Raw genomic sequence first — 27,865 nt, forward strand, 5'->3', positions numbered from 1 at the left:
AACATTTTATTTCATATAGGTTTGCTATTTCCAATCCCCCCCCCCCCACTTTTTATAGGAATCACATTGTAAAAAGATAAAAAGGTAATATGGTAAGAAAAACAATTAGGCTGTTTGTTACCCAGACAGTTTGTTACTGTTATTCAGTAAACTCACTATTTCAAGATTGAGCTGAGCAGTAAGAGCAGAAACAATTAAGACTTGTGATAGTTTGATCATCCGAAGAACTGTCTGTGAATGTAACAAAGAAGGTATTCAATTTTGTTACAGCTTGAAGAGTCCAATTGTTACCTAAAACTCTTGGACATGAACACGGTTGATAATTCTGAACACCAGGAAAGTTGGTACTTCCACCCTGTTTTCCCCTGTACCTCCAGAGGAGGGCAGGACAGTGTGTTTCCGGAGCAGCCCTCTCTTTTTACACTCACTCAAACAGCCAAGCGCAAGAAAATAGAGCCCATAGACGTTCTGGCTGACTCCGTTGCCTCCAGACCTCTGCTGTCTGGGAGGCAGGTCCGTTTCAGTGTCCTGCTCTGATTTTCCTGGGATGGATACATTACTAGGACATGACTCAGCAGAGGCCACGCCCCGATTCTCACTGTGGAAGGAAAAGAGAATGGCGAAGTAATTGTCCTGACCACTTAGATCAGAAACCTACAAACAGAATTGAGATACTGTTTGTTTGTTTGTTTTCCCTAGGATTATCATGACAACTGTGATCTTTGATGTGACAAAGTCAGTTCAGTTGTGTCTAGCTTTTTCTTTCGGGGGCCTGCATTGGAGAGCATGACGGCTTAAAGGGCCGCTGTGGACGTGGTAGATCTTATTTCAGGTAATTACCTCAACCACACATCTCAGTTAGGGAGTATGACGGTCGTCTTTTCATAAGGCAAGGTAACTATTGGTGAGAAAAAGAGAAAAGATATTGAGGCTCCCCCCTCCTCCGTGCAAAGCCAGAACCCTAACTCTCGCACAGAACTTGAACTTGCTTGAGGGTTCTGGTTCTGGCTTTGCACGGAAGAGGGGGGAGCCTCAGTTTCCACGTCTCTGAAACGGAGTTGATGTGTACCACACACGGCTGCGAAGATTAAATCAGGGAACAGGGGGAAAGCACCCAGGACCCTGCTCCTACGGAGGCCTCAGTAAATATCATTCATTCCCTGTGGGAAAAAGAGCTGTGGGCAAACACTCCGTAACCGCACAGGGACTTGATGAAGGCCCCCTCCCCTTTCCATTCCCAGGGATGGCACTGGGGGTGATAACAATGCCTCTTCCCCGTCTCCTCCTCTCTTCCTCTCCAAGACAAGGAAGTAGCCATCTCAGTTCCCTTGGATTCGGAAGCTTGTGCCTCCCAGAGCAGCCCAGCCCGGGGGTTGCTAAGGTCCGGGATGAGGGGGGTGGGGTGGGGAGCTGTGGCTTCAGCTTGCGCAGCGCAGTAGGGAGGCGACCTAGAGCGGTGGGGGGCGGGCATAGTTGATCCCAAGGGTGGAGAAGAGGAAAAGAGAAGGACGCGCGTTCCCGGGCTCGTGACCGCCGGCGGCCCAGGGAACCCGTGGGCAGGCATCCTCGGAGAGATGGCAGGCGGCGGGGACCCGCGCGTTCTGAGCACCCGCCACCTGCTGCTGCTGCTGGCCACCCTGCCCCTGGCAACCCCGGGGATCAATCGAAGCGCGGCAGCCTGGACCCAGGAGAAGGTGAGGGACTGCTGTTGCGCGATTGTACCTGGGCGGCTTATGCCAGGTGCCGGGATCTGGGGCCGGGCGAGCCCCACCTAGGCAGGGAGGGAGGAGGGTTGGAGCAGCGATCCCCGGCCCAGGCAGCCGTGCCTTCTCGGGCGCCCTGAGGAGTCGAGGGTCTGCATCCTCGCTGGGGTACCTCTCAGGCCTCGCAGACGACTAGGCGGCTGGGTGATGTCACTGGCCTCCCTTCGGCTGTGTCTGATGCGGATACTGACAGGCGCAGAAAGTGTGTCTCGCCGGCGGTGACCGGCAGGGAGAGGAGGGCGCAAAGACATGCCACTGCCCACTCGGGACCCACGAGGCCAGAGGTCGCCCCACTCCCGGCCGCCTCCATGCAGGACACGCCTGGGGGTGTGCCCACGCTCCCCGCACCGCTGCATCCCAGGACGCCTTGGGGACGTTGAAGTTTCCTTGTGTTATCCTTATTCCCTTTTAGATTTTTAAGCGGGTTCCAAATCAAGGAACTTAACTGAAGAACTGCCTTACTTAAAATTTTTTTTTGTCTTAAAAATGAGTTAAACGCAATTGTCAGAGCAGTGTATTTAGTTGTAGGTGAAAACTTCGTATAAGGAACTTAGAATAAAAGTGCTTTGCAAGTGCCCTCTGTGTGAAGTAAGTAGTTCACAATTATTTCCCTTTCTTGTGTAACAGTTTTGAAATCATGAAATTGCTAGGGACTTGTGCAAATGTGAATGGTATTGGAGTAAAATGGTATGTTCTTAAAGATACCAAGAAAGCAACAAAGTGAAGAGATACAAACTTTGCAAGTGTTGTTGAAGAGATCTTTTAAATGCTTGCAATATGCCTGTGTATGCTCACATGTTTGAAATACAGAGCATACTGGAAAAGTCACAGGCCCCTTTCCTGTGCCGGCCCCCTAACCACGAGCATGTGGATATGAGCAGCCCACTTTGGTGCCCTGCATTAGGCTGAATTAGGACCTCGTACACACGGAGACTCTCAGCCAAAGGGAGCTGGGTGGGGATGCAGGAAGTCAACTCAAGAATAACTTCATTATAAGAAAAACAACTTCATCAGTAAGTATAACATTCATTGAGGAACACTGAGGTACACACGCAAATCCTTTCCTTCTCTTCACTCTGAGTACCTTCCTGGTCAGAAATTGGGAAGAGGGCGTGAAGAGCCAGAATGTGGAGCCACACCAAGTCTGTCTTCCTGATCCGTCTAAGTGGATCCGAGGAAAAGAGATGAGAACAGTTTCAATGCGCGGCTCTGAAGGGATCATGTGCAGGAAGGTTGTACTTGTGGGTGGCAGAAGGTGCTGGATTCTTAAAGTGTTTAAACACACGAGAATTTAAATTTTGGGAAATGTCTTTTAAAGCACAAGTCTCTGTTATACTTATTTTAAGCAACTTCTAATCACTGCTGTTTTGGGACACCGGATGCTTTCTGGGAAGATGGTGCAAGCAAGGGAACAAATGGCAAACTCAGCTGCGGTAATTTCCGATTCCTGGTCTCCTCCCTCCTTTTTCTGTAGGCCTTCGTAGTCCTCCAGTGTGCCAGTACAGCTTGCAGCCTGGGAAAACAATTAGTCACCATTAAAATACATGCCTTCCTGCTTTCTATGGCATATACATTCTACTCCTGTGAGGTGTGCTCTTGGTACACTGGTCTGCCAAAAGGTGAGGTGTGGTAAACCATCGGTTTTGAAATCCATCTTCTTGGCTGTGAAATAAAGGTGTGTTTCTTTTCAGTGGCATGTAATATGTAAAAACAGTTCAAATCTAGTTTATGGTTGTGTTCAAAAGATTGTGATTTTGATTATTTGAAACTTGCAAGCAATTTCTCCATAGAAGCAGTATCATGGACCTCACAGGGGCACTGTGAGGGTACATTTATCCCCAGTTTACAGATAAAGAGACTTGGCTGCAATTACACCAGTGAACTAAAGAGCCCTCATCTCTCCTTCCCTCCTCCGCTTCCTTCTCCAGGGCAGATGAGTCCTGGCTCATGATTCAGGAACAGTGACCAACTAGGGAAGGAGTGTGCGGCTGCGGGGTGGGGAGGGGGGGAGGGGGCGTTGCCGGGGGAGGATTCGGGGGCCAGAGGAAGAGCTTATTTACTGGTCTTTGGGTCAGGGTGGGCCTTAAATGGAATTCCAAAATAGGTCATTTGTTTTTGGAACTTTCTCTTCTCTCACTCCCTATTTCTCCCTTTCCTAATCTCCTTTATAGAAGTTAAAGTTCATTATTCTTGGGGTTAGCCCATATTCCAAAATTGCTCCTTTTGAATCCTACCTTCCCTAGTCTCCCATCTTACTACCATCTTCCTTTAGTACAACCTCGCCAACCAGCTATTTAAACGGAATCTCATGAAATTGGTCCTCTCTTAGGTGTGAAAATGTTGAGGGCCTCATATATGTATATATATTTTAAAGGGAAGCTATTAGTTCCAACACATTGAAAAGTATGGCTTCTCTTGAAGTCTCCCAGTTGTAAAGTTCACATGTGCTCATTTTAGAAAACTAGGAAAATACAGAAAAGCACACCAATAAGAAAACTATTATCACCCATAATCCTACATTCAGGGATAATTGCTGTTAACCATTTTGGTGTTTTAATTTCTTCTCTCTCCCAGTTCAAGTCATACTAGGGTTGGAGGGACATATTCTTTGAACAGAAGCAACCACATACAGGAGGGTTGTCCTCACCTAGGAGTCCTCCTTCAAGGTCAGCACTGGCGAGCTGTTACTGCTCTCCCCAGCTTTTCACATTCCTCTGCTTCTAGAGCCACGTGTATTCTAAAAGTTCTTAGGGTTCCCCTTCCCTATGGCTCTACAAGTCCTTAGTCATCCATCTCCCCTTGTACCTACCATGATTCCGTGGAAAGAGCAACAGAGCCTTCAAGGCAGGGTCAGGGAGGTCAGTGGTAGGCTGGGCCTTGGAGGGGGTGAGATAAAATATCCCATTGTGAGCATTTACTACAGTAAGCACTATGACATCCCTTTTACAGATAAGGAAGCTTGCCCTAGTCACAGCTCTTAAGTCAGGGGGCTGGAATTTGAGTCTAAATTGTTCAAAGCCTGCACTGCTTTGCTTTTAGATAGATGCCCGCTTGCATTGAAAGAAGATGTAACTTGATCTTACTCAGTCCCTACTCTTCCACACTGCATTTGTAATGTCAGTGGCATCCCAGCAGTTCAGGAAATGCTGGCTGGGTTGAATTTACAGGTAGACACAGGCGTTAACTTGGAGTGCTGTTGGGAGATTCTCATAGGAGATGGAAACTGGAATTGAATCGGCTGAGCTTCTGTAACGATCTCCCTTTAATTCAAAGGTTTGGAACCTCAAATCCCTCTGCAAGCTGGGCCAGCCCTACCAATTATGTAATTAAAACCCTCTTTGGCCGGGCACCATGTGATTAGCCTGGAGGAGATGCTTCAGGATATCTGGTTCACAACTTTTTAGCTGAAAGATTTTTGTCACCCAAAGCAGACTTATTGTCCTTTCTGCCTGGGTGAAAAGACAAGGCAGGGGCTGTCACGGAGACTCATTCCTCTGAGAATTCCTGTACTGACAGAAAATTGGCCACGGGTCTTTGAACTGAACTGAACCTAGAATAATTTGGGCTTTTGCACTTAACATTGGCTCAACACTATTTCTGCCTCATTTACTTTGCTCACGTCCAGCCCACACTTTCTCCCCAGGTTTCTCCTCATTTTTCTTCCTCTCATCTCCACGTATATATTTATATTTATTGAGTTCAGAGAGTGAGTCTCCATAAAAATTGAATGAGTGTCATTTAGGTTAGAGACGTCAGATGCTTCTCTATACAGGGCTTTAATGAATAGAAGGACTTAAGTTATTAACTGTGGTTGTTCCCCACCTCTATCCTTCCCTGACTGGGAAGCTTTTCTCTCTGTGATTTCACAGGGGAATCTTTCCTCCCAGGGAGGTAGAGAGAGGGGAGGGCTTTTTATGAAAGTACATGAATTAAGTGGTTGAGCCCAGGAGACTGGGGAATCCATGCCAGCCTCTGTATTCAGGAGGACCTCTTTGCAGAACTTACCCTTTATTCATCCATTAAGCAGTTTTTGGGTGATATTTGTCAACCATGTTACATCTAAAGATCCTGGAGGGTTGTTTGTTTTGTTTCTCTTTTTCCCCCCCTGAAATCCCTTAAGAACTCTTTCAAGACTCCATACATTGCCCATTAAAACATGAGCTTGATTTCCTTTTGCTGTGGACATGACCTCATGCACAGCGACCAGGTAGGGTGTGGGATGGCAAAAATGTCAATCATTATTAGAAAAGGAGTCACAGTTCAAACAGCTTTTGAAACAGTAGCTCTTGATCGTCACAATGACTGCCCTGGGCCAACCCAACTCTAAATCATCACAAGCATTGACTATTAGAAATTCAAAAAGAACAAAGCTCACCAATATTGAACTATAGCATTTCCTGGTCACTTGCCGCAGGCAGCCACCTGTCTCTTCTGTCTTTATAATTGCTTGTGCATTCAACTAACTTGATCTTTATGACAGCAAAAAGCCCATTTTCCTTTACTATGTAAACACAGTCTTGGTGAAGATAGTTTTAGAAAGATAATCACCTGTCACTTCCTTATTTGATGAATTCACCCAATATTTATTGAGTGCTCAATATGAGCTAGGAAAAGAGTGGAAAATAAGAGAATTTTGCCCTCTTTGGAGCTGACACCTTGTACAAAATCAGACATTAAACAAGTAAAAACTGAAGGAAGTGGCCTCTAAGCTACCACCAGGTGAAGAGGAAGGGAAAAGGTACCGTGGATGCGAAGGCCCCAGCGGAGAACAGCTTGACACTGCTCTGCGGCCTGGGAGGGTGCCAGAGTGACTGACTGAAGCCTGGTGAGCTGGGGTGAGTGCCCCTGCCTGGGGCATGTGGTTCAGCAGGAGAGACCGGATAAGCTCTCGTTGGCTGTTGGCTGGGTTAAATAATAATTAACCACATAAATCTTCTGACTTCTTGACACCATTTTATTCTTTTCCCTTCTTCCATTTCCAGTGGTTTGCCTTTTAGTTTTAGCATTCTTCTCGAAGTGCTGTTTAGAAGTTAACATGGATGAACTTTGACTGTAGAGGCACCAAGTAATTTAAGGGCTGCAGTGGCAAGTTTATTAAGAAAATGTATTTAAAAGTGTATTACCAGTAAACAAACACAAACCTTAAGATGCTCAGGCACAGCATCAACATTTGGGAGTAAATGGGAAGTGCATAGATGAGGGAGGGAGGCAGGGCTGAACTAGCACGGGGTTGGGAATCCACAGCACAGGGATCTTTCCATGGACTTCCCAGTAACTCTCCCGCTACCGTGGGAAAATCAGCTGGTTGCTGTGAACTTCAGTTTCCACTAACATGAATCAAGGAGGTTGATCTAGATCATCTCTAAGTGGTCTTTCCAGCTCTTAACCCTTTTGTGTTGGATGGAAGGCAATAGAACCAAAACTTATTGAATATTTACTCTGGCAGTTTACATGTGTTAGCTCACTTAATTCTAATTACCCTAAGAAGTAGATGTTATTTACCTCCATTATACAGATGAGGAAATTGAGCCTTAATGAGATCAAGTAACCTCGCCACAGTTACAGCTACTGAGTGGTGAGGGGGCCGGGTTGAGAGAGTTTGTCTGAATCCACACCCCATGCCCTTTGCACAATGACATTGAAGAGTAACGCTGAGACATATCCAAGTGTGGATGAGTATAAGTAATTAGGCAATAAGCACTCTTGAATTCCACAGTCTATCACCAGCCACATGGAGTATTCGACATGGAATGAGATACCTATGTGATTACTTCGACATATTCAGTAAACACTGGCCCCTGCAAAGACTGCAGAGTAGACAGGTCTGCCCCAATTTCTGTTTGGCACTCCAAGACCTTAATGTTTCTATGTTACCTTCATCATTCCCCTTAGGGAAGAAATCATCTGATCAAACCATTCACCTCTCTGTGGGGAGGAGTAATATTTTGTCATTGAGTACCTGACAAGCCTGTAGGATGAATGAATGATTCATCACTGCTAGTAACAAAAGTATGGAGTAATATCCCAACTACAAATTTGAATGTTAGTTTGTGTATCTGTTTAAGTTTCACTTAACTAATATATCAGTATACTTAAGAATGTGGACATTAACATAATATTAGAATAATTTTATCTGAAGATAAAAATATATTATTTATTGGGTTATGGAATCATCGTGCTCTGGCTGAAAGGAATTGTAACACTCGTGTAGGTTAGAGCTATTCAAGAGAAATAAATAATGAGAAGCACATATGAAACTTAAAAATTTCTAGTAGCTATATTTAAAATGTAAAAAGTGACAAGTAAAAATAATTTTGATGTATTTTGTGTAACTCAATATATCAAAAAATTATCATTTCTATATGTCATTACTATAAAAATTATTAACAAGACATTTTGTAATTTTTTCATATAAAATCTTTGAAATCTAGTGTCTATATTATACTTAAAGCACATCTCAGTTTGACTAGCTACATTTCAAGAGCTTAATTGTCATAAGTGGCGAGTAGCTACTGTATTGGACAATGCAGGTGTAGCTTAAATTCCCTTATTAGTTTTTGAGGGGAATGAGAAGTTAAGGGACCTGCCTAAGATAATACAACATATAAAAGGCAGTAGGCAGCTTTGAATCCAGTTTCTCTGTTTCCAAGACAGTGCTTATTCGGTAACACCACACTGTCTTTTTAAAATCAATTATGTTAATAGAATATATTGTTTGGTTGTCTACAGTTTTTAAAATATTGAGGTTTCTTAAGAATGGGAGATATATAATTGATATTTTAAAATCTTAGTTTTACAAAGCAATTGTACCAGAAGTTATTAAAGCTTACACAGGAAATAAGTATTAAATATTAATTTTTAGGTTCAAAGCATTGTATTAACTTTGTTTTTAAAATAAGCTGCCAAAAAATCAGTTTAACCTTCAAGATCTAAAGGGTCAATTTTTTTTTAAGAGATTGCTCCTCTTTTTTTTTAAAGATTTTATTTATTTTTATTTTTAGAGAGGGAAGGGAGGGAGATAGAGAGAGAGAGAGAGAGAGAGAGAGAAACGTCAATGTACGGTTGCTGGGGGTTATGGCCTGCAACCCAGGCATGTACCCTGGCTGGGAATCGAACCTGGGACACTTTGGTTCCCAGCCCGTGCTCAATCCACTGAGCTATGCCAGCCAGGGCTAGGGGTCAATTTTTAATTTGACTAATTTAATATGGCTTGTATAACAAGAGCTATCATTTCAAGGTTGAAAGTCAGTATTTTTCAATTGGAAACGTCTCAGGGTAAGTCTTAAACATATTATAAAATGATAGCCAGTTAAATAATGCTATTTAATCCTCAGAATTATCACCAACCAGCCATCCTGAATTCATCGTCTCTTCAGCAAGTTGCAGAAGGCACCAGCATCTCTGGCATGTGGCAGCATGACCTGCGACCACTGCTGATAGAGCGATACCCGGGATCCCCCGGAAGCTATGCTGTTCGCCAGGTGAGCACGCAGCACACAGACCTGAAGGCTAATGCTTTGCCTTCCCGTGAGAGACAACGTATCCACAGTTCAGAGTTCTCTGATGTTTAGATCTGCGTTCCAATCCTTTGTTCGCCAAAATAAGCAACCAGGAAAACCAAACAACTGAGAGTAAATGTTCGTTTTGTTTAGTGTTCCGTGTTAATAAATCCATTTAGGTGTGAAATCTCTGTGTGGGGTACCACATCGTCCTGAGTGTTCAACACTTGATCATTTCTATAGCAACCCCTTGGACCCAAACATTAACAACTTAGATCATCCTTGCTTGACACTGCTGGCCCAAGAGTGGGTTCCTGTCCTACCAGGCCCTCATCCCCCTTTGGGAAATTGTATCCTCCCTGGAGGGAGAGTGAAGATCAGCCACTTTCTCCAGTGCAGCGCTTCTCAAGCTTCTGACTCTGACCCATGGCAATAAATAAATAAGTAAATGAACATTTTATTTAGCTATTTATATTAAATATATACATATAAAATGCCACATATATGTAGCATTTACATACACAAACATAAAGGTGCATATATATATATCTATAATGCCACATATCTATATCTATATGGCATCTTATACACACAAACATAATGAGCCATAGGCTGGGCTAGACCTTGCATATTTCTTTGCCTCCTTAATGCTCTCTACCCTGAATGACTCTTTTTTTCCTTCCCCAAACTAGTCTCATTTTAAGGGGCAGCTTGAGAAGCAGTGACAGAGACTGGCCCATCATAACCTCCTCTGACAGTACTCTATCTGCCTAACTCTTCAGGCGCCAGTGCTGTGACAGAGTGACCCCTGCAGAGCCAGCAGCGCAGCTGTGGGCCAGCCACTGTTTTACCCAGCACACAGCCTCTGCCCCTCAAGCCTAGCCTGGACAGCCACTGTCTGTTACTCCATTAGCTGCTTGCCTTCCATCCAAATAGCTCCTGCTTCCCTGAGAAATTAGATGGTGGAGGCTCGAAGAGCACCTTAATTCTTTCTACCTTGTAGGCAGAATAAGTAATAATAATGATGATGGTGGGCTTTCACCAAGCACTGTCAGACACGGTACGGAGTTCTTCGTGTGGATGATCTCATTCAGTCCTCACAACAATGCTACCATGGGAGTGCTCCCAAACGAATTTGCTCAAGATTACACGCTTACCAGTGATGAGGCCAGAACGTGGACCAAAATCGGACTGCTTGACTTCTCCATCTTACCCCCAGAGAAGGGATGCTGGGGGGGGGGGGCGCAGTCAGCTCAGTGGTGTGCGCTCACAAGCATCTCTGGCTGTGCATCTACTCAGGCCTGTGTTGGAGAGTGAGGTACATACACTCATTTTAGTGATACGCCCTGAGCCTCATCTCCTAAGTATTTTTTTTTAGAAGAAACTCTGGGCACTTATTGGGGCTTTCCAAAATCCTCAGTTCCTCATTAGAAATTATGTGGGTCTCTAATACTCAATTCAATCTTTTTCATTTCCCCATACCATTTGCTCCTCAGGCTGTGTGTACCCAGCAACATACATATATTCTCAGAGCTGAGGTCCCCCACCTGGGCCCTCTAGAAGACCACGGACACAACTATTGCTATCTTGACCTTTACCTAGCTTCAATAGACTATACAGCACCAATAACATGCACACATACTGTTGTGATTAAAATACAAATTCATTTAAATTTTTACTGTAATATTTTCTATGTCATACGAGGTGGTAACAACTGAGGAATTTACTGACAATATTTTAGAACGTGTTGAGCCTAACAGGCTGTTAGAAATCTCACTTAAGAAGTTTGATATAAGTTTTTGAGAAGAAAATCACCATGAGCTTTTTTCTTTTTTTTTTTTAAGATTGTATTTATTCTTAGAGAGAGGGGAAAGGAAGAAGATGAGAGGGAGAGAAACACCGATCGGTTGCCCTTCGCATACGCCTTGACAAGGACCATACCTGCAGCCCAGGCATGCCCTGACCAGAATAGAACAAGTGACCTTTCACTTCTCGGATGACACACAACCAGCTGAGCCACGCCCTCCAGGGCTGCACCATGAGTTTTTAGACAGCTGCCCCCTAAGCTGTGAAAGATAAAACATTTCCACTTTTGATGATCAGGTGGATGGCACTTGAGTTGTTACGAGAGAACTAAACTAATGACCTTTATTTGAATTAGTACCTTTTACTCAGAACTAATTTTAAACAAGAATGGTAGAAAATTTATTTTTTTCTTCTGAGGCCTTTGTGAGCACTAGACTAGATTTTTTATAATTTACAGAGTTTCAGCATTGTAACTAGGCAGGACTTTCAAATCTAAAAAAAATGTGGACTTGATATAAAATTAGTGAATTGATTTTTATAGTTCTCAATGATGTGCATTGCTGTGGGTCCTCTTTCAGAGAGGAATATACAAACAAGGTCCCTTAGTCTGCATTTTTATTATCTCTTATCAATGAGCCTGAAGCTGCCTATTGGATTTTTAGAATATTTGTATTTGAGGAGATAATTTATTTGTAAAATAAATAACTTGAAGGCATTAAATCGGGGGTTAATTATTTTAATGATTTCTAGCTGACATAGGAAAAACATACATTTAAAAATCAGGATGATAAAGTCTCACTAAGGAGCAAGCCAGAAACTTTGTCTAAAAGAGGCAAGCTAGAAATTTCAGGGTTAAAGTCCCCTATAAATGCTCAGTGCATCAGAGAAGCTGAAAGGTATGGGCTTCTTTTGTGAAAGGCATGTGTGGCCCAGTGAAGGGCCCTGCAGGGAGAGCCCTCAGCTTGGAGACTGAGAGAGCGATAAGTGGTGCACCCAGGGAGGAAGAGGTGCGGGAAGTCCCCAGGGGCCGGATTCAGCATCCTGACAAGGGTCTGTCTGCAAGTTTAATGCAAATATAGCAGAGTCTGCTTCCTCCGAACAGACCTGGTCTACTAATGGCATTGTTTCTCAGAGCCTGGACACGAAGATTTAAGCTGATAAATTAGACCTAGGATCATTCACTAATGTTAACCGAAATTCTCCCCTACCTCCCCCCACCCTGGAGTCATATTTGCCTTTATCTTTTTTCTCTCCCTCCACCCTCTTCACCCCCATCTCTTCGTGTCTCTCTCTCTCCTGTTCTCCACCTCTGTCTTTATATCCTGTACTTTCTCTCTCTACTCAGTCTCTATCTCTTTATATCTCTCTGTCTCCATCCATTCACCCCTTTCTCTTCCCCATTTTGAAAAATAGGTATATAATAATCCACAATAGAGCCTGCATTCTAATGCATTTGCGTATGGCTAGTCGGCCCAGGCTTTTGCTCCCCAGAGTGAGGGAAGCACAACAGCTTTAGACTCACCGCCCGGCCCCCCCCCCCAACCCCCGCCCAACCCCCGCCCCTGCATTGCCAAGCACTCCCCACCTAGGGGCATTCTAGTGAGAAGAGCAGTAGTTTGGGGAGCCTGCTCCACAGAACTGTAGTGAGAGCTTGCAGATTAAGCCTGGAAGCCAAAAGCACAACAATGAGGGATATTTGTGATGTAATTAGATTATGCAGCCAGTTTGATTGTTTATAAAGAAATTAGTTGCTAAGGCAAATAAAAAATATTTATACTGAATAAAAAAGATTATTTTAGGGCAAATTCTTTCTGGGGCATTTGCTGATGCTTTTGAGGATTTTACTGTCAATGTAGGTATCAGAAATTATCACGACTGGATTAGTAGTTGAGGAAGGAGTTTGTGTAGCTGAGTAAAACTAACGTATATATTTTTAAATCCCAATTCATTTTGTAAGCATTCAGTCTGCTATTGGTGCTGAAGACATTTTATGGAGCACTTCATCATCTGGATACCAGATGTTCTGGAATACATGCCTTTTTTTTTTAGATGACCCCTTTCATGGAAAAAAATTTTTCCTCAAGTCGGGAGATAACTTATTTTCAAATTCTGTGTAAAGCTTGTCTTAGGTGCACAGTGCCTTGTCTCTATTCAGACTACTAATGTTCTATTAGTAGAACATTAGAGCTTAGAATTATACCATATAATTTTATATATTCTCACTGAGAATAATTTATCATTAAAAATAAAAATAGTTTTTAAAGAATGAAAAAATAATGTATTAATTACAGTTGACCCATATTTACCGATGGTCAACTGCGAGCAAAGCCCAAAACTAAGAATTGTGGAGAATAACAGAATAAACAAGGTAGAAATGATGATTTCAAAAAGATTCTAAGCCTTTCTTTCTGTTATATGAAAAGACGACTTGTCAACCTGCAAGAGAAAAAGGTAAGGTACTGTGTATGCGTGTTACTCAGGCCACAGTCCGCCTCACTGTAGAAAGCAGAAAGTGGATAGCTAGAGAAATTGTGTTTATTTGGCTTTTGCAGGATCGACTGTAAAGTCGCTGTTCCCCCCCCCCCCCCCCCCCCCCCCCCCCGGTTTAGTTCTCCTCTTCCTGGAGGCTTCCTGCCATGGTTTTTCCAAGGTCCTTGCCTACGTGTCATGTCACATTAGTTAGGGCAGGAGGCCACGCAAGACTTGGCAAGGCTAGAAAATTTTGTATTTCCTTGGAAGAAGAAAAAAAAATCTCCCATTCTTTTCCACTTATTCTGTTATTTGTTTATCGTCCCAAGGTCCATCCTCACTGATGTTAATTGTGGAACAGATCGCTGGTTATGTGGATGGTTAGTTTGTCACTTGACTTTAAAAAAGGACCCTTTAAGAAAACCTGCAAAGACGTAAATATTTCAAAAGAAAGTAAAATAAATGGAGCCCAGTGAAAAAAAATGAGGTAAAGGGCAAATAAAGGCAGGAAAGGGCCGATGGAGCAGTAAGGAACTCACCCATCACTTCTCACAGCATGAATTCAAGATTCTTAAAGAAGACCCTTCCAGTCCCTATGGTGAAGTTTCTTCACCTTTTGCTACTTTATCTTGTCGTTTGCCGTGTTGCTCATAAGGCCTAAAATAACCAAGCAACGTGGGAAAATAGATTCTTTTTTATTTTATAAGCTTATGCAACAGGTCTGGACCCTCCTTGAGTGCAGAAGGGAAACTGCTTGATAGTTACTATGGTTCAGAGTTGCTTCTTGATCCTTGGAATTGGCAGGACCTCAACCATCCCCCAACCATCCCCTTGTTGTGGGACTCTTTATATTATCCTTAGTAGGGGACCATCCGTGTCTTTTGTCGGTGTTCATTACATTTGCTGGACTTGGGGCACACGCTACCCACCTGGGACCCGAAGAGCTACCATGTGTCGTGTTTGTCTTCAAAGAGTGTAGAGCAGAAGTTGACACCAGTAGGTCCCTGTATATCTGATTTCTCAAACATGCCCTCTTAGCCTCCTAGAAAAGTTGGAAGTGTACTTTAGACACACTGAACTGGATCTCTGTCTCCTGACATGTAGAAATGTTCACGTTAGATTGTTACATGAGAAGAACAGGATTCTATTCCTATAAAAACATACGCCCCTCTGCCAAATGTCTGTGTTTGTGTGTTAATATACATTTGTATAAACAAAGGGAAGATATACATCCAACTCTTAACATTAATAATATTAACAATGGGCAGGGGGACTATTGGGGGAGAGGGTGAGGATTACCTTTTCCTTTACACATCCTCGCTATTAATTAAAAAGGCATGTATTGCATTCATTTGAAAGGTAGTATATAAAACTTTTAAACGATGTTGAACAAACACAACCTGTGTCAATCTGAAGTTTTGTTTTTTGTTCTGATCAGCACATCATGCAGAGAATCCAGAGACTTCAAGCTGACTGGGTCTTGGAAGTAGACACCTTCTTGGGTCAGACACCCTATGGGTATAGGTCTTTCTCAAATATCATCAGCACCCTCAATCCTGCTGCTAGACGACACTTGGTCCTCGCCTGTCACTACGACTCCAAGTTTTTTCACCACTGGGACAACAGGGTGTTCGTGGGAGCCACTGACTCAGCCGTGCCGTGCGCGATGATGCTGGAACTTGCTCGCGCCTTAGACAAACAACTCCTTTCCTTGAAGGTATCTGTTTCCCTCTCGTAGATTCCTGGGATAAAACACATTAGAATAACTCAGAGTGAATTTTAGAGTGCTTGGGGGGGAATGAGAAGGCCGTTTTGAAATGTAGACTTTCAGTACATTTTATATTAATTGTTTGCAAAATGGTATGAGTTTGAGTGAATATTAATTGGCAGACTACATTGTTAACCTGAGGTATATGGCAGTAAATTCATTAATTGACACTTGAATTCATGAACTCATTAGTTTTGAATGCACATTAACTTAAGTGCAAATTTCTTTGTGAGAAATGAAGACAGCAGAAGGCTGGTACAGGCATCTGTGTGAGCACTCTGTTTATTTCTTCTCATTTATGGAGCCGCGAACATCAGAACCTTCTGATCTGAGAGGTGGTGGCTCTCGAGAGTGAGTAATTCAGACAAATCAAGAGGAAAAGCATGAAGCAAAAATGCATTATTGTTATTATCTGTGAATCTCGGCTCAATTTTATGTAGCATAGCAGAGCTTTTGTTGTGCTCTCCGCTCAGAATACTTCGGGGACTCTCAGATGTTATTTCAGTCTCTGTGTTCTTAAGGGTATATTGGAAAAAAGTGCTGAACTAGATGAAGACATTTTGTTCAGATATCACTCATAACCAAGTAAACACAACAAAGCAAAAACACAAAACTTTGTTCACAGGCAACAAATGCCTTTTTCCCCCTCAGAGCTTTACGAAGGGGCCAGCCTTTGGTACAATGGGGATAAAGAAGTAAAAGGTTTATCTTGTAATGGAAGGAATAGAGATATTTGGTGCTATTTTTGCTGGATATGCTGAACTTGAAGAAAGCAAGAATTGTTTATAACCTCTCGGTATCCTTTTCACTGTTTTTTATTTCTTTTTGTTTTCTGGATCTTCTGTGTTGTTTTTGTCCCCTGTTCCACCCTGCTTTTTTTTCTTTGTATGAATTCTTTTTTTAATATACAATTTTTATTATATTTTTACCTATTGCCATTTAGTCCCCTTATAACAGTTGTTCTGCCTCCAGCATTCATCACCCTGTCATTCATGTCCATGAGTCCTTTTTCTTTTTTTTTTGCTCAGTCACCCCACCCCCTAGCTCTACCCTGCTTTTCTTCCCCAGCAATTGAGTGAGGGAGTTCAGAAGTTGATATAACTGTTTCATTTTTTCATACTTTCATTCCAGTGTAAGGACATGAAATGAAATGAAGTCTGACTTAAAGGCACAGGCTGTGATGTGGCTGTGTTTTCTCTGGGGGAGCTCCTTGCCTTTCCTTGTAGTTCATACTTGCTTTTGGTAGAAAGGGCTGAGTGAGTAGTTGGGCAGCATTCCGCATTAAAAAACACACGTACATTCTCTTACTTATCCTTGCAAATAGAGGTAAACACTGACATAGACAATTTTTTAAAAGGGCTAGTTTTGGATACAAACATTGAGAGTGACAGATTTTTTCTTTCAGTTTAACTTAATCGGTGTGAAGGGGTCATTTTAAGTTCTTCAGCTGTCATGGATGAGGTGGGTGGTGGTGGAATGTGACCTGGAGAGGACTGGAGAGTAGGCTGGATTATTGTTCCAGCTCTTTGCAGCCCTCCCCACTCCAGTAATAAGGTTATATTCACATTTTTTGCCTTATGACTTTGCTTCGCCCTCCCCCTGTGGCAGGTTGTACTTTATCATTCCTTGACTCTGGGCTTGGTTATTTGGCACGTCTTGGCCAATGGTATGGTCGTCGATGTGACACAAGCAGAGGCTAGAAATGTACTTGTGCGGGTAGGCTGGCTCCCTCTTGCTTTTGCCACCACCAGGAGAAAGGGCGTGCCCTGCCAGTCCCCAGAAGAGGAGGGGAGGCACGTGGAGCAGAGCCAACCTGGGTGACTACAGAGTGAAGCGGAGCTCCTCCAGCCCAAACCAGCCTCCATCAGTGGTCCCCCAGCTGACCCACAGACCCCGGAGGACACATGATGGTTGTTTTAAGCCACTGAGTTTAGGGTGGCATTAGCTGAGATGGCGCTGGATGGGGAAAGACTTCAGATAATTCACCAACTATGTTGACATAGTTGGTAATTAGGCATTTGTTGTATTGCCTTGGAGAAGGACTGGAAGACCTTCACAAATCAGGCCACACAGATAGTAAGGAATGCAGAAGCAAAGCAGGGTCTGGGAAGGAGAGCATGGATAAATATAAGGAGCCCTTAGATATGTCGGTTTCCACCCCACACCTGGCAAATACATGAGCACCCCACCTGTGTTCTTGTGGGAGAGGAGAGAATGTCTTTTTCTGGAGAAATTGAACCAGGGAGGCTCTGGATATGTGGGGACACCAGGTAAAGAGGAAGGCAGTGGTGACGTGCCTCATGGAAATCAAGGAGACTAGGTGAGCAGGGAGATCCCCGGCCTTTCCTCACCTCCAGCAGGAGAAAGCCAGCGGCCAGCTTATACCCAGCACATGGGAAACTGGAGGATCCTTCTCTGGAGAACACAAACGATCCTCGTGAGAGTACCATCTGGGCCCGGATTGCCCTGAAGTGAAGCCAACCATGTGTGTCTCTAATCAGTGTTATAGGACCTTATTCTTTCACATGAATGAACACAAAGGATGACCAGTCATTTGAGGACAGTCTCCAGCACAAAAGAAAGCAAGCAAAACAAATAATGCAAATTGAAAAGTGAACTCAGAGGAAACAGAGTACAAGGAGCAGAAGATAACTTAAGGGGCACAGTTTTTAATATCCTCACAGAGATAAGAGGAGAAGTTACATCTATAACAGGTGAAGGAAACATCAGAATCAGTTTGGTCCAGTGGGAGCACATTGCCTCAGTACTTTAGTGCAGTGCAGAGAGCAAACGGATGTATATTTTTCTCCAGCCAAGTTTAGCTGCATGAGTGCAGACACAAAAGAGGCAGAGAGTTGGACTTGGGGTTATGTTTTTGCCAAGGCATGGGAGTTGAGTGTGCTTTCAAAGGAGTGGTTAGAATGATCAACTCTGGAATTTAAGCAGAATATGAAGTCAGGACATCGTGGGGGTGAAGGACTCTGAAAAAAAAAAAAAGAATGACTCCATGGATTAGGGATTCCATTGGGGCTGGTGGATGTGGAGGTCAGGTTACTGGCAGGACTAATCTGAAAGGTGGGAGTTGTCACCGTGGAAAGTCATCAGAACCCTGCTCACACTCCTAAGTTCTCCTGAAAAACCGTCTCGTGCAGGAAGTCTTCTCCGACACCCCAAGGATTCACCCTCTCATTCTATCCAATTCCCAGATGAGTTGCATCTTACATTTGTGACCCTGGGCACATTTGGCCATGCTCATGTATTTCTTTTATCTTTCCTACCCCCAACTGAAGTGTAGGTTTCTTCAGGGGGCAAGGCTGTAATTATTACTCTTTGTGTCTCTGTTGCATTCCTAGGGCAGATCCTTGAACCTAGACTCACTAGAAAAAATCAGGGGAGAAGCAAAAACGATACACGGTTGTTCTGGTTGGGTTTCCTGGGATACACAGTCTGACATGGAATTTAGCATTTGGGTAATTTCGTAGGGAGGGGCCTGGGCTCAACATCTGTGGCAGCGAGGGGAGAGAAAGGGGATTAGGCAGAAGAGGTCCAGCTGCCATGCGGGTACAATGGATTCAGCCAAACTCTGCGGATCTCTGGATGGCCCCTTAAAGTTCTCTGAAGAGTTAGAAAAAAATGTATGACTTCTGTTTTGGGGGGAAGTGGGTGAAGGTGAGATTCATATGGGGGAAGCCGATGAGAGGTGTGATGATTTTTGGAGAGGAAATGGTGCAAAATAAATTTTGGCGTAGTTTTACTCACTCGGTTATCTTCCTTTTCTTCACTAATAGGAAAATGTGCTATTTTTTTAACCAGCCATTTTGCTATCTTTTCACCGTTCTTTTTACCAGAATGCTTCGGACTCCAAGCCAGACCTGTCGCTCCAGCTGATTTTCTTCGACGGGGAAGAGGCTTTCCTTCACTGGTCTCCTCAGGACTCTCTGTATGGGTCTCGACACTTAGCTGCAAAGATGGCATCGACCCCACACCCCCCTGGAGCGAGAGACACCAACCAACTTCACGGCATGGTTAGTTTGGGTAGTATCCGTGGCGCTGCGGCTGCAGGCGCTGCCTCACAGGAAGCCAAAACTAAAGCCAATTAAAGACCTAAAAGTGCCACAGCATCCTTGGAGCAGAGTGTTTATAATAGAACATTCCTTGGCAGGAGCTGGGTTTTTTGAGGAATCCCAGAGCTAAAAAGAATGATTCTGGGTTAGTAGTTATTTACGTTTGAGCTTAATTAAAATATTATTAAATATTAAATATTTTATAAGTTAAATATTAAAATATTATTTTACTATTTTTATTAAGCTATTTTATTTAGGTGAAAATCAACATAAAGTTTAAAATTTAAATTAATTTTTCAGAAACGTAAAAAGGTTTAATTACAAGAGTATAAAGCATCAGATTGAGGAGACGTCAGGTTCAGTTTGGTGCAATGGAAGCACAGTCCCCGGTCTGTGTGGAGGTGGAGACAGTGTCCCTTCTCTGAGGCCTCGCTAGAGCCTGAGGATCCAGGGTCTGGCGGATGAAGCGAGAGTGGGATGTGGTATGAGGATGGCAGTGAGGAATTTCCTCAGTGGCTTCGGAGTGTTGTAATGACTCCAAGTGTGTATGTGACATTTTGATGTGGTGTTTTTGACATGGGGGTGGAGACATTTTGATGCTGCCTAAAAATGCTGCTCTTACTACCAAGTGATGGGTACAGTACCCGACCCCATTTTCATCCCCGTTCTTGGGCCCACACCCCAACTCTAGCTCCTCACCCCGCTCTTGAATTCTTTCTCTATTTGACCTTGGGTCCTTACTAACTCCAGCTTGGGACTTCATGCCACCCTCCAGTCTTCATTCTTCCCCGTGCCTTCATGCATCACTGATCCTCACCCTGTTGAACCGCAAGCCTGTTCCTAACCCCTCCGCCCATCCCAGTCCTGTGCCCTACCACCGACCTTTACCCTCTGAGTCTGCATGGCCACATTAAATGTCCTCTATGGTTCCGACACATCCCATGTTGGCATTCTCTCCATCCTATGGCCCATGGGCAGCTCGTAATGGAGCAGGGGAATATGGTCAACATCTCATTCAGTCACCTCCGCCCAAGTGGTTAAAAAGGATTCGGAAGAAGAGGAGAGACCTGGTTGATCAGTAGGAAGAACAAAGGTACTGTATTTTCGGACTATAAGACGCCCCCGCCCCCCCCCCCGGCAATTTGGGAGGAATAGTGGTGGTTAATGCTGCTGTTGAGTTTGGTTTACATTTGCATTGGTGAAATATTATGTTATTTATGTTACTAGATATTTTACCACATTTTTTGCTTCAAAATATTTTTTCCTATTTTCCTCCTCTAAAACCTAGGTGTGTCTTATGGTCTGAAAAATACAATATTTATCAGTGCAAATATAGAATCCATAGTGATGGTTAAGATCATGTTTTCCCCCAGAAACAAAGTCTTAGTAGCTTATCTAACCTTGTGAATATATTCTGATTTCAAACAAGCCTATTTTCTTAACGAATACAGGGATGGGACAAAGTAGAGTTGTGAGTGACATTCTTTTGAGTTAATAAAGCTATTGTAACGATCACAACCTGCATATCTTTTTCCACACGAACAACTGTAAACCTACTTTTGCCCACCCCTGTATATTTAATCATTCATGAATTAATAGATACTATGAGTTTAAGATCATAGATTACAAATATTTGTCTACCATGTGCCAGAATGTACACTAGATATTTACCACACATTATCTCATCTACATAAACCAGGAGTTCTTAATCCAGGGGTTAGTCTTCAGGGGGTCCTCAAGTCTACTGATGCTTTATGGCTCAAACAATTTAAGGGGCACTGGTGTAATTGTAGAGCTTATGACCTGAGTGGACTGTAGAGGCCAGCAAGTTTGAGCTTCTGGTTTGACAGAAAGGGAAATGGAGATCCAGAGACATAAATAAGGTCCTATAGCTCCTAGTCAAGGAATGTTTTTATATGCTGCTTTGAGAAGTACATAGTTACTAAACGTTCTCCTGGAGGTGGTTGTGTCATTACAGACAAAGGACAAAATGGCTATTTGTAATAGAATAGAAGATCAGGCAGTCTTGGATTTCTATTGGAAATAAAGTTAAATGTGTTCTTTTTAAATCTATGAAATACTTATCCAAATGTGATCTTTATAATTTATCCTTAGTGATATTCTTCTGGGATTCCAGACACAAAGAATCTGTACTTTGCCATTTAATAGAAATCAAGATACAATACCTTTTTCAAAATTGTTAGCTTGCAATGTTATTCAACCTTTTGTTATTTATACAGCTGCCTAGATTATTCTCAATTATTAAACTGCCATTAGTTTTGACTGATTGTTGTTTTTTCCATGGATGAGTATGAAATGTGTTTTGATGGCAGTGATTAAATAATATTTTTTCTCCCTTAGGATTTATTAGTCTTACTAGACTTAATTGGAGCTCCAAACCCAACATTTCCTAACTTTTTTCCAAAGTCTGCCAGATGGTTTTACAGACTTCAAGCAATTGGTAAGCACCGCTGTTATTAAAGAGTCAACCAGGTTTCTCCTCCTGACAAACACTACATTTGAAAATTCAAACTTTATGATTTAAGTGTATGGTTTGAATATATAACATACTTCACTGAATTTTTTTCTTGCTTTATGAATTAGTTTATTGTTCCTATTCATCTCTTTTAGTAGGCCCACTTTACTTTCCTGTATGAAACTGTACCTTGATAGGAAAATGTATATTTCTTATTAGCATATATTTAGAAATGGTTTGAAAATATTTTCTCAGAGTCCTGTTTGGAGTATATGGAATGTATTTCTAGGGAAAACTTTACTAAGCAAAGCACGTTGGCTAATGAGGAATGGTATGTCCTTAGAATGGTACCAGAAGATATTCTTTAGTTTTTCCTTCCTTTTCATCCCTTTGTCATTTTCTATTTTCTGCCTCTTCCAGACATGATTTTTTGGTAAATCTAGTACAGTCTCCGTCTATTTTCCAAAAGAGTAAGAGATCAAGATGCAAGAGAATGCCAAGATCCTTCAAGAGTCATTGAAGAGTAGGTTTAGAGTCAAATCAGTGAGAGCAGATGCGGCCAGTGAAATCAGTGAGGTCAGGCCAGGCCAGGCCAGGCAAAGAAACAGAGATATCTGCTGCTCAAGAGCGAGACTCGAGGCTTAGAGAAGGACAAGGAGAGTAACTCCTTCCCCTCATACCTCCACTCTCCCCCTCCCCGAAACACAAACATCCCTCCCCTATCTACCCACACAGCAAAAAAAGCAATTGACATCAGGGAGAGTCGAAAATGAGATAGGCCTTTGTTATAAAACCTAGGCCAGGAGGCCTGCTTCAGAGGCAAGAACTTCAGGCTAGGAATCCCTTTCTAGGCACACAAATTTTTGGAGCAGTATTGCGTTGTTTTAGTTTTAAGCGGTGGGAAAAGGACTGCCATCTCAACTCATACTTCTGCCATGAGTTCAGAATTTGACGATACGCAGATCTAGAATACTACAAGAGAAACATTGACCTGCATCTCAGATACTTGCCTCTGGCAAATTTCCGTTTCTAGTTTGAAAGAATTGCTATTATGGTATTATTAATATAAGATGTTTGGGTCTCTTTCTTTTTTTCTTTAAAGATTTTTATTTATTTATTTTTAGAGAGGGAAGGGAGAGAGAAAGAGAGAGAGAGAAACATTAATGTGCGGTTGCTGGGGGTTATGGCCTGCAACCCGGGCATGTACCCTGACTGGGAATCGAACCTGCGACACTTTGATTCTCAGCCCGCGCTCAATCCACTGAGCTACACCAGCCAGGGGGGGTTTCTTTCTTATAGCATGTTTTCCTTACTTTAATGGTAGCCTCAAAAAAAAAAAAGGATTGGGTTTGGCCTTCATTCAAGGATTTTGTGCAGTTATTTTGTCTACCAGAATGAATTTATATCAGTTCCTTGCACCTTAATGTATTTTTAACCCATTGTGCTGCCCCCTCCTCCTGGTACTTATATTTTAAGCCATATCTGATTGTGTAAAGAAAAGTTATACCCTAAGATGAAAGAATTATAAGTGCCAATAAACACAGTATTTCTTGGTGGTGGTAAGGGCTTTCTCCACGTTCCTAACATATCACACTTACCAGTTGGTCTAGTTTTACACTTTAAATTTAGCAATTAAAAAGTCCCCGGCTATCCTGGTAAGTTTTATTCCATTGTCTTATCCTCTTCTTGTGATCTCTTATCATCTTGGAACATAGAACTCACATTGTAAGTAAGCATGTGACATAATACGGGGGTTCCACAATACAAGACAATGAGTGATGGAATGTAGGCCAATGGTTCTCAAACTATAGTGTGCGTCCCCTGGAGGGCTTGTTACAACACAAACTGCAGGGCTCCATCCCCAGAGTTCCCGAATCAGTGGGACCTCTAGACAATCTACATTTTTAACAAATTGCCAGATGATACTGACAGCCCTGGTCAGAGACCACACTTTGAGAACCACTAGTGCAGATTAATGCAGGTCATAGCAGGTAACCCTCTTCCATAGAGTGGCCATTCTGTATACTTTATCCCTATCTCCTCTTAAGGTGTTCTTTTTTCCACAGTATTTATGTTTATTATTATCAAATCTTTAGTACCTGAAAGGTATAAACATGGATCAAATGGAAGAAAATACAAACTAAAACCAAACTATTCCATTTGCACATACACAGACTGGCTTTTGTTCTGGTCTTCAATCTCTGTGAAGGGGGCATCAGGGATAGGAATTCTGACATGGAACTGAGTGGAGAATGCTTCTATCATGGAAGAAATTCCTGGAGGAAGGGGACAATCATTGGGATCTCAAGTAGGCGTGGGGAGATATGTTTGTAAGAAGTTAAGATTTTAATAAAGGGAACCAGCCTGATGAAAAGCATGCCATAGACACAGCAGATGGAGGCTTTACTGAGAGATTGAAAAGGGAGAAAAAAGAACTTAAGCAAACCAAATGAATTAGTTGTGTATTTGGTAGCAGAGTCTGGGAAATGACTGATAATTTCTCATGGACTAACGGACGGTTGGTACAAAGGATGTTACATACATTTATTTCCTCCATTTAAGTTTCTCACTCCTCTGAATATTAAGGAAGACATGCAAAAAGGGAAATGACATTAGATGTGGAAAGGGAAGAACACTAGGAAGTCATCTCAAAATCAAGGAGGTGGATAATTTGTGGGTTTCTGGGACCAGCTGATGATACGTAATCGGGACTTCTTTGTGCTGGTTAATATGTTCGTGCACTCCCAAGCTCAGAAGTGCTGGTGATCTTGAGGAAGAAACATGAAAATCCTTCTTGTGGCAGTCAGAAGGATGGCCTTTTCTGATTTTTTCCCATTTCTCTGTGTCTCAAATATCCTTTGTGTTGACGTCGCTTGGCTCAAACTTTTGTTGAGTTGTTGTATAGACACGGATCACATGAAAGGGGAACAGTGTGAAACCAAGAGCACATACAGAGACTGGCTTTTGTTCTGGTCTTCAGTGTCTCTGAAGGGAACTCGAAGCTGGGGTTGCAGCTGGAGAGTCAATCACCTCCACGTAGCGGTTCAGAGAAGCTACGGGGTCTCTCTGGCTTGACCGTGATCACCATTTTTTCACATGCACACCACCTCAACTCTTGGCAGTTTTTTGAGAAAACCTTTCCATTGAGGATGGTCACACAATCCCTGTCTCTTATGGGGGTGTTATCTGCTATAATCTTAAACAGTTCAGAAGCATAAGGTATTCCATTCACGCACAGCCAGGCCTTGTCCCTGCCATTGCGGGATAGCCCTATCCAGTGAGAGCAGTACAACTCAGAGTAGCTGTGAGTTGTGGCAAACCGCAGCGCTTCTTGTGCGTTTAGCTCCAGCATGGTTGAGCTCTCAGCAATACAGAAATAGTCACGGTCCTGCCGGCTCTTGTTCTCTTCATAGGATTGGTAGCATTTGTCCCCATGCCATTTCCGCATTTCTGGGCAAGGACTTCTCCTGTGACGCTCCAGTTTTGTTCTAAAGCTCATGACAGAATTTTTCAGCCACATGCGGCAGAGTGTCTACAAGCTTTCCCTTCTGTGCTTGGAGAGATTGCAGCTGTTGAGAGAGATTCCCTAATCTTCCTTTCGTTTTAGAAAAGCTATCTGAGTATTGGAGAGCTGGTAGAACTGAAAAAACACAAACCCCAGCACTGCCAGGCCAATCAGCAGCACCAGGCACAAAGGAGCAGGGTCAAGGCCACTGGACACCACGCTGGAGAGGGAGACCAGTGCTCTGTGTGGCCACGCTCAGGATGATGAGATGTAGCAGAGGCTGGAGAGTGCAGGCTCATGGTGGTGTCCCCCATCAGCATCCAGCATGTTCCTTGTGCTGCTGTACTTGGCCTGCATTGAGATTCCTGCAGAATCCCAATTCTGTGAGCTGTGGTTGGATCGCCCCAACTGCCTGGCTTCTATGAGACATTTCAGAAACCAAGGCACTGAAAGGCATTCCTAGTGTTCTTCTCTCCCAGCAAGTAGCAGGGAAGCCTCTCCTTAAGGAATTCTTCATACAGGATCTTGGCTCTATAAGTATCTACATCTGTGTTTTCTTCTCCCATTTTTTTCTGGTTTTCTCATTCTTTGTCTCACCATTGTTCTACTGAGTTCCTACCTCTAAGGATGTTCTCACTTGTGAAGCTACAGCCACATGTGACCGTTCACACCCCAGAACTACTAAAAAATGTACACACCCATGTTCAGCCCAGATGTTTATTGTCATGTGCTCACTGCTGCATATTTTAAAAACAACAGCCACATGCGCTAAGATTTCAAATTCCTTATGCGTTCTGTGTATTGATCAGATAAATACTAGATACTCATCTACTGTTTGTCATCTGCAGAACGTGAACTCCATGAATTAGGTTTGCTCAAGGACCATTCTTTGGAGAGGCAGTATTTCCAGGATCACGGTTATGGACGTGTGATTCAGGATGACCATATTCCGTTTTTAAGAAGAGGTAATGTGTGTGTGTATGTATGTGTACATGCGCATGTGCATTTTAACTTAATTGTATTTTATGTGTTTTTGCAATGATCTAGAAGAGTGAGGAACCATTGAATGTAATTAATTGAATAATTAAGTCACCCAACAGTTGGCATATGACTTCTCTTTTCTCATGAAAGGGATTTGGAATCCTTAAGGACACATTAATATATTTTTTCCTATACCTAGAATATATATGAAAGTTCATGTTCCATTGACTGTGCCTTCACTGTCATCGAGTCTTACTGTATTCTTACATTCTGTGTTACTCTGATGTTTTCTGATTAATAAGGAAGTGATATCTTTGATGTCAATGGTGCAAGTTTAAATGAATGCAAGGACTCTTGAAGTATCTGCCCAATTGATCTCCAGTGTTTGTTTGCTCTTGCTTCCCTGGTCATTACATAGGAAGGAGAGTTACCTTTTTAAATGTAAATCAGTTTATGTTACTTTCCTCCTTCAAAGCTCTGGTGGCTTGCTATCAAGTAGAATAAGACCAAAAATCTTTACCATGACCTGCAAGGGCCTCCATTTTCTGACTCTGTTCTCCTTCTTCAACATCACCTTCTACGTCTGTCTCCAATCAGGATTGCTCCCATCCAGCCACACGGGGCTCCTTGCTGTTCCTCAAGCTGGCCGAGCTCACTCCCACCTCAGGGCCTTTGCACTTGCTGATGGTGCTGCCCGGAATGCTCCTCCCCAGATTTTTGCACAGCTTCTTTTCCTTTGTTGCGTGTCTCAGTTTAAGTGTTAGCTTCTCACAAAGGCCTTCCCTCCCTGACCTTAAATACCTCTCTTGGCCCTGCTGTCCATCTCTCATTCTCTATTTCCTCATGTTCTTATCCTTTGTAATGCTTATCACTTTCTAACATTATTTTTTATATTTGTTTACTTGCTTCTTTCTCTACCAGAATGTAAGCTCCATATGAGCAGGGCCTTGCCTTTTTACTGATGAAACCTCAACTTCTAGAATAGAGACTGGTACATAGTAGGTGGTTTCTAATTATTCACTGAATTAATTAACAATTGTTTAATGAATGAATGACCTTGGAGTACAAGAGTAAGATGTAAGGCGTACACAGAAGATGGTGATTTACCAGCTGTCTTTATATGGGTGGTACAGAGCTCCCACTCAGACTCCTGCTTGCCAGGTGACACTTTCTAGTTTAAATATGCACTTAATTAAAAGTTGGTTCTTTCTTATTAGGTGTTCCAGTTTTGCATCTGATAGCATTTCCTTTCCCTGAAGTCTGGCATACCATGGATGACAATGAAGAAAATTTGGATGAAACAACCATTGACAATCTCAACAAAATCATACAAGCCTTTGTGTTGGAATATCTGCATTTGTAATGTTCTCATTTAGTTTATGGTAATCGCATCTGTTATTGAATTCAAAAGTCAAGGTACAATTTAAAATATATAATCTGACTCCAGATCAATGTCGTGTGGACGTTTCTATCCCAGGGATTCATTACGTACGTAGCTTTGAACATGTAATTAATAAATCCTAGATTTACATTA

The 27,865-nt window shown here is 42.7% G+C and overlaps 1 protein-coding gene across 1 annotated transcript; it reads left to right on the forward strand.

Annotated features, from left to right (window-relative positions):
* The first annotated feature begins 1,451 nt into the window (after positions 1–1,451).
* On the forward strand, positions 1,452–27,865 carry QPCT (glutaminyl-peptide cyclotransferase). Its single transcript, XM_028516367.2, has 7 exons — positions 1,452–1,694; positions 9,098–9,244; positions 14,976–15,254; positions 19,154–19,330; positions 21,731–21,830; positions 26,199–26,315; positions 27,549–27,865. Exons 1-7 carry the CDS (start codon positions 1,575–1,577, stop codon positions 27,692–27,694), a joined length of 1,086 nt encoding a protein of 361 aa, XP_028372168.1. The 5' UTR covers positions 1,452–1,574; the 3' UTR covers positions 27,695–27,865.

Source organism: Phyllostomus discolor, chromosome 6 (assembly GCF_004126475.2).
Source record: "Phyllostomus discolor isolate MPI-MPIP mPhyDis1 chromosome 6, mPhyDis1.pri.v3, whole genome shotgun sequence".
Lineage (NCBI taxonomy): Eukaryota > Metazoa > Chordata > Mammalia > Chiroptera > Phyllostomidae > Phyllostomus > Phyllostomus discolor.

Excerpts from the sequence above, each read along its gene's own strand:
- QPCT (XM_028516367.2), top strand. The coding sequence starts at position 1,575 with ATGGCAGGCGGCGGGGACCCGCGCGTTCTGAGCACCCGCCACCTGCTG. Across the intron at positions 1,695-9,097 it reads CAGCCTGGACCCAGGAGAAG|AATTATCACCAACCAGCCAT; the intron begins GTGAGGGACTGC and ends TTTAATCCTCAG. Across the intron at positions 26,316-27,548 it reads TATTCCGTTTTTAAGAAGAG|GTGTTCCAGTTTTGCATCTG; the intron begins GTAATGTGTGTG and ends CTTTCTTATTAG.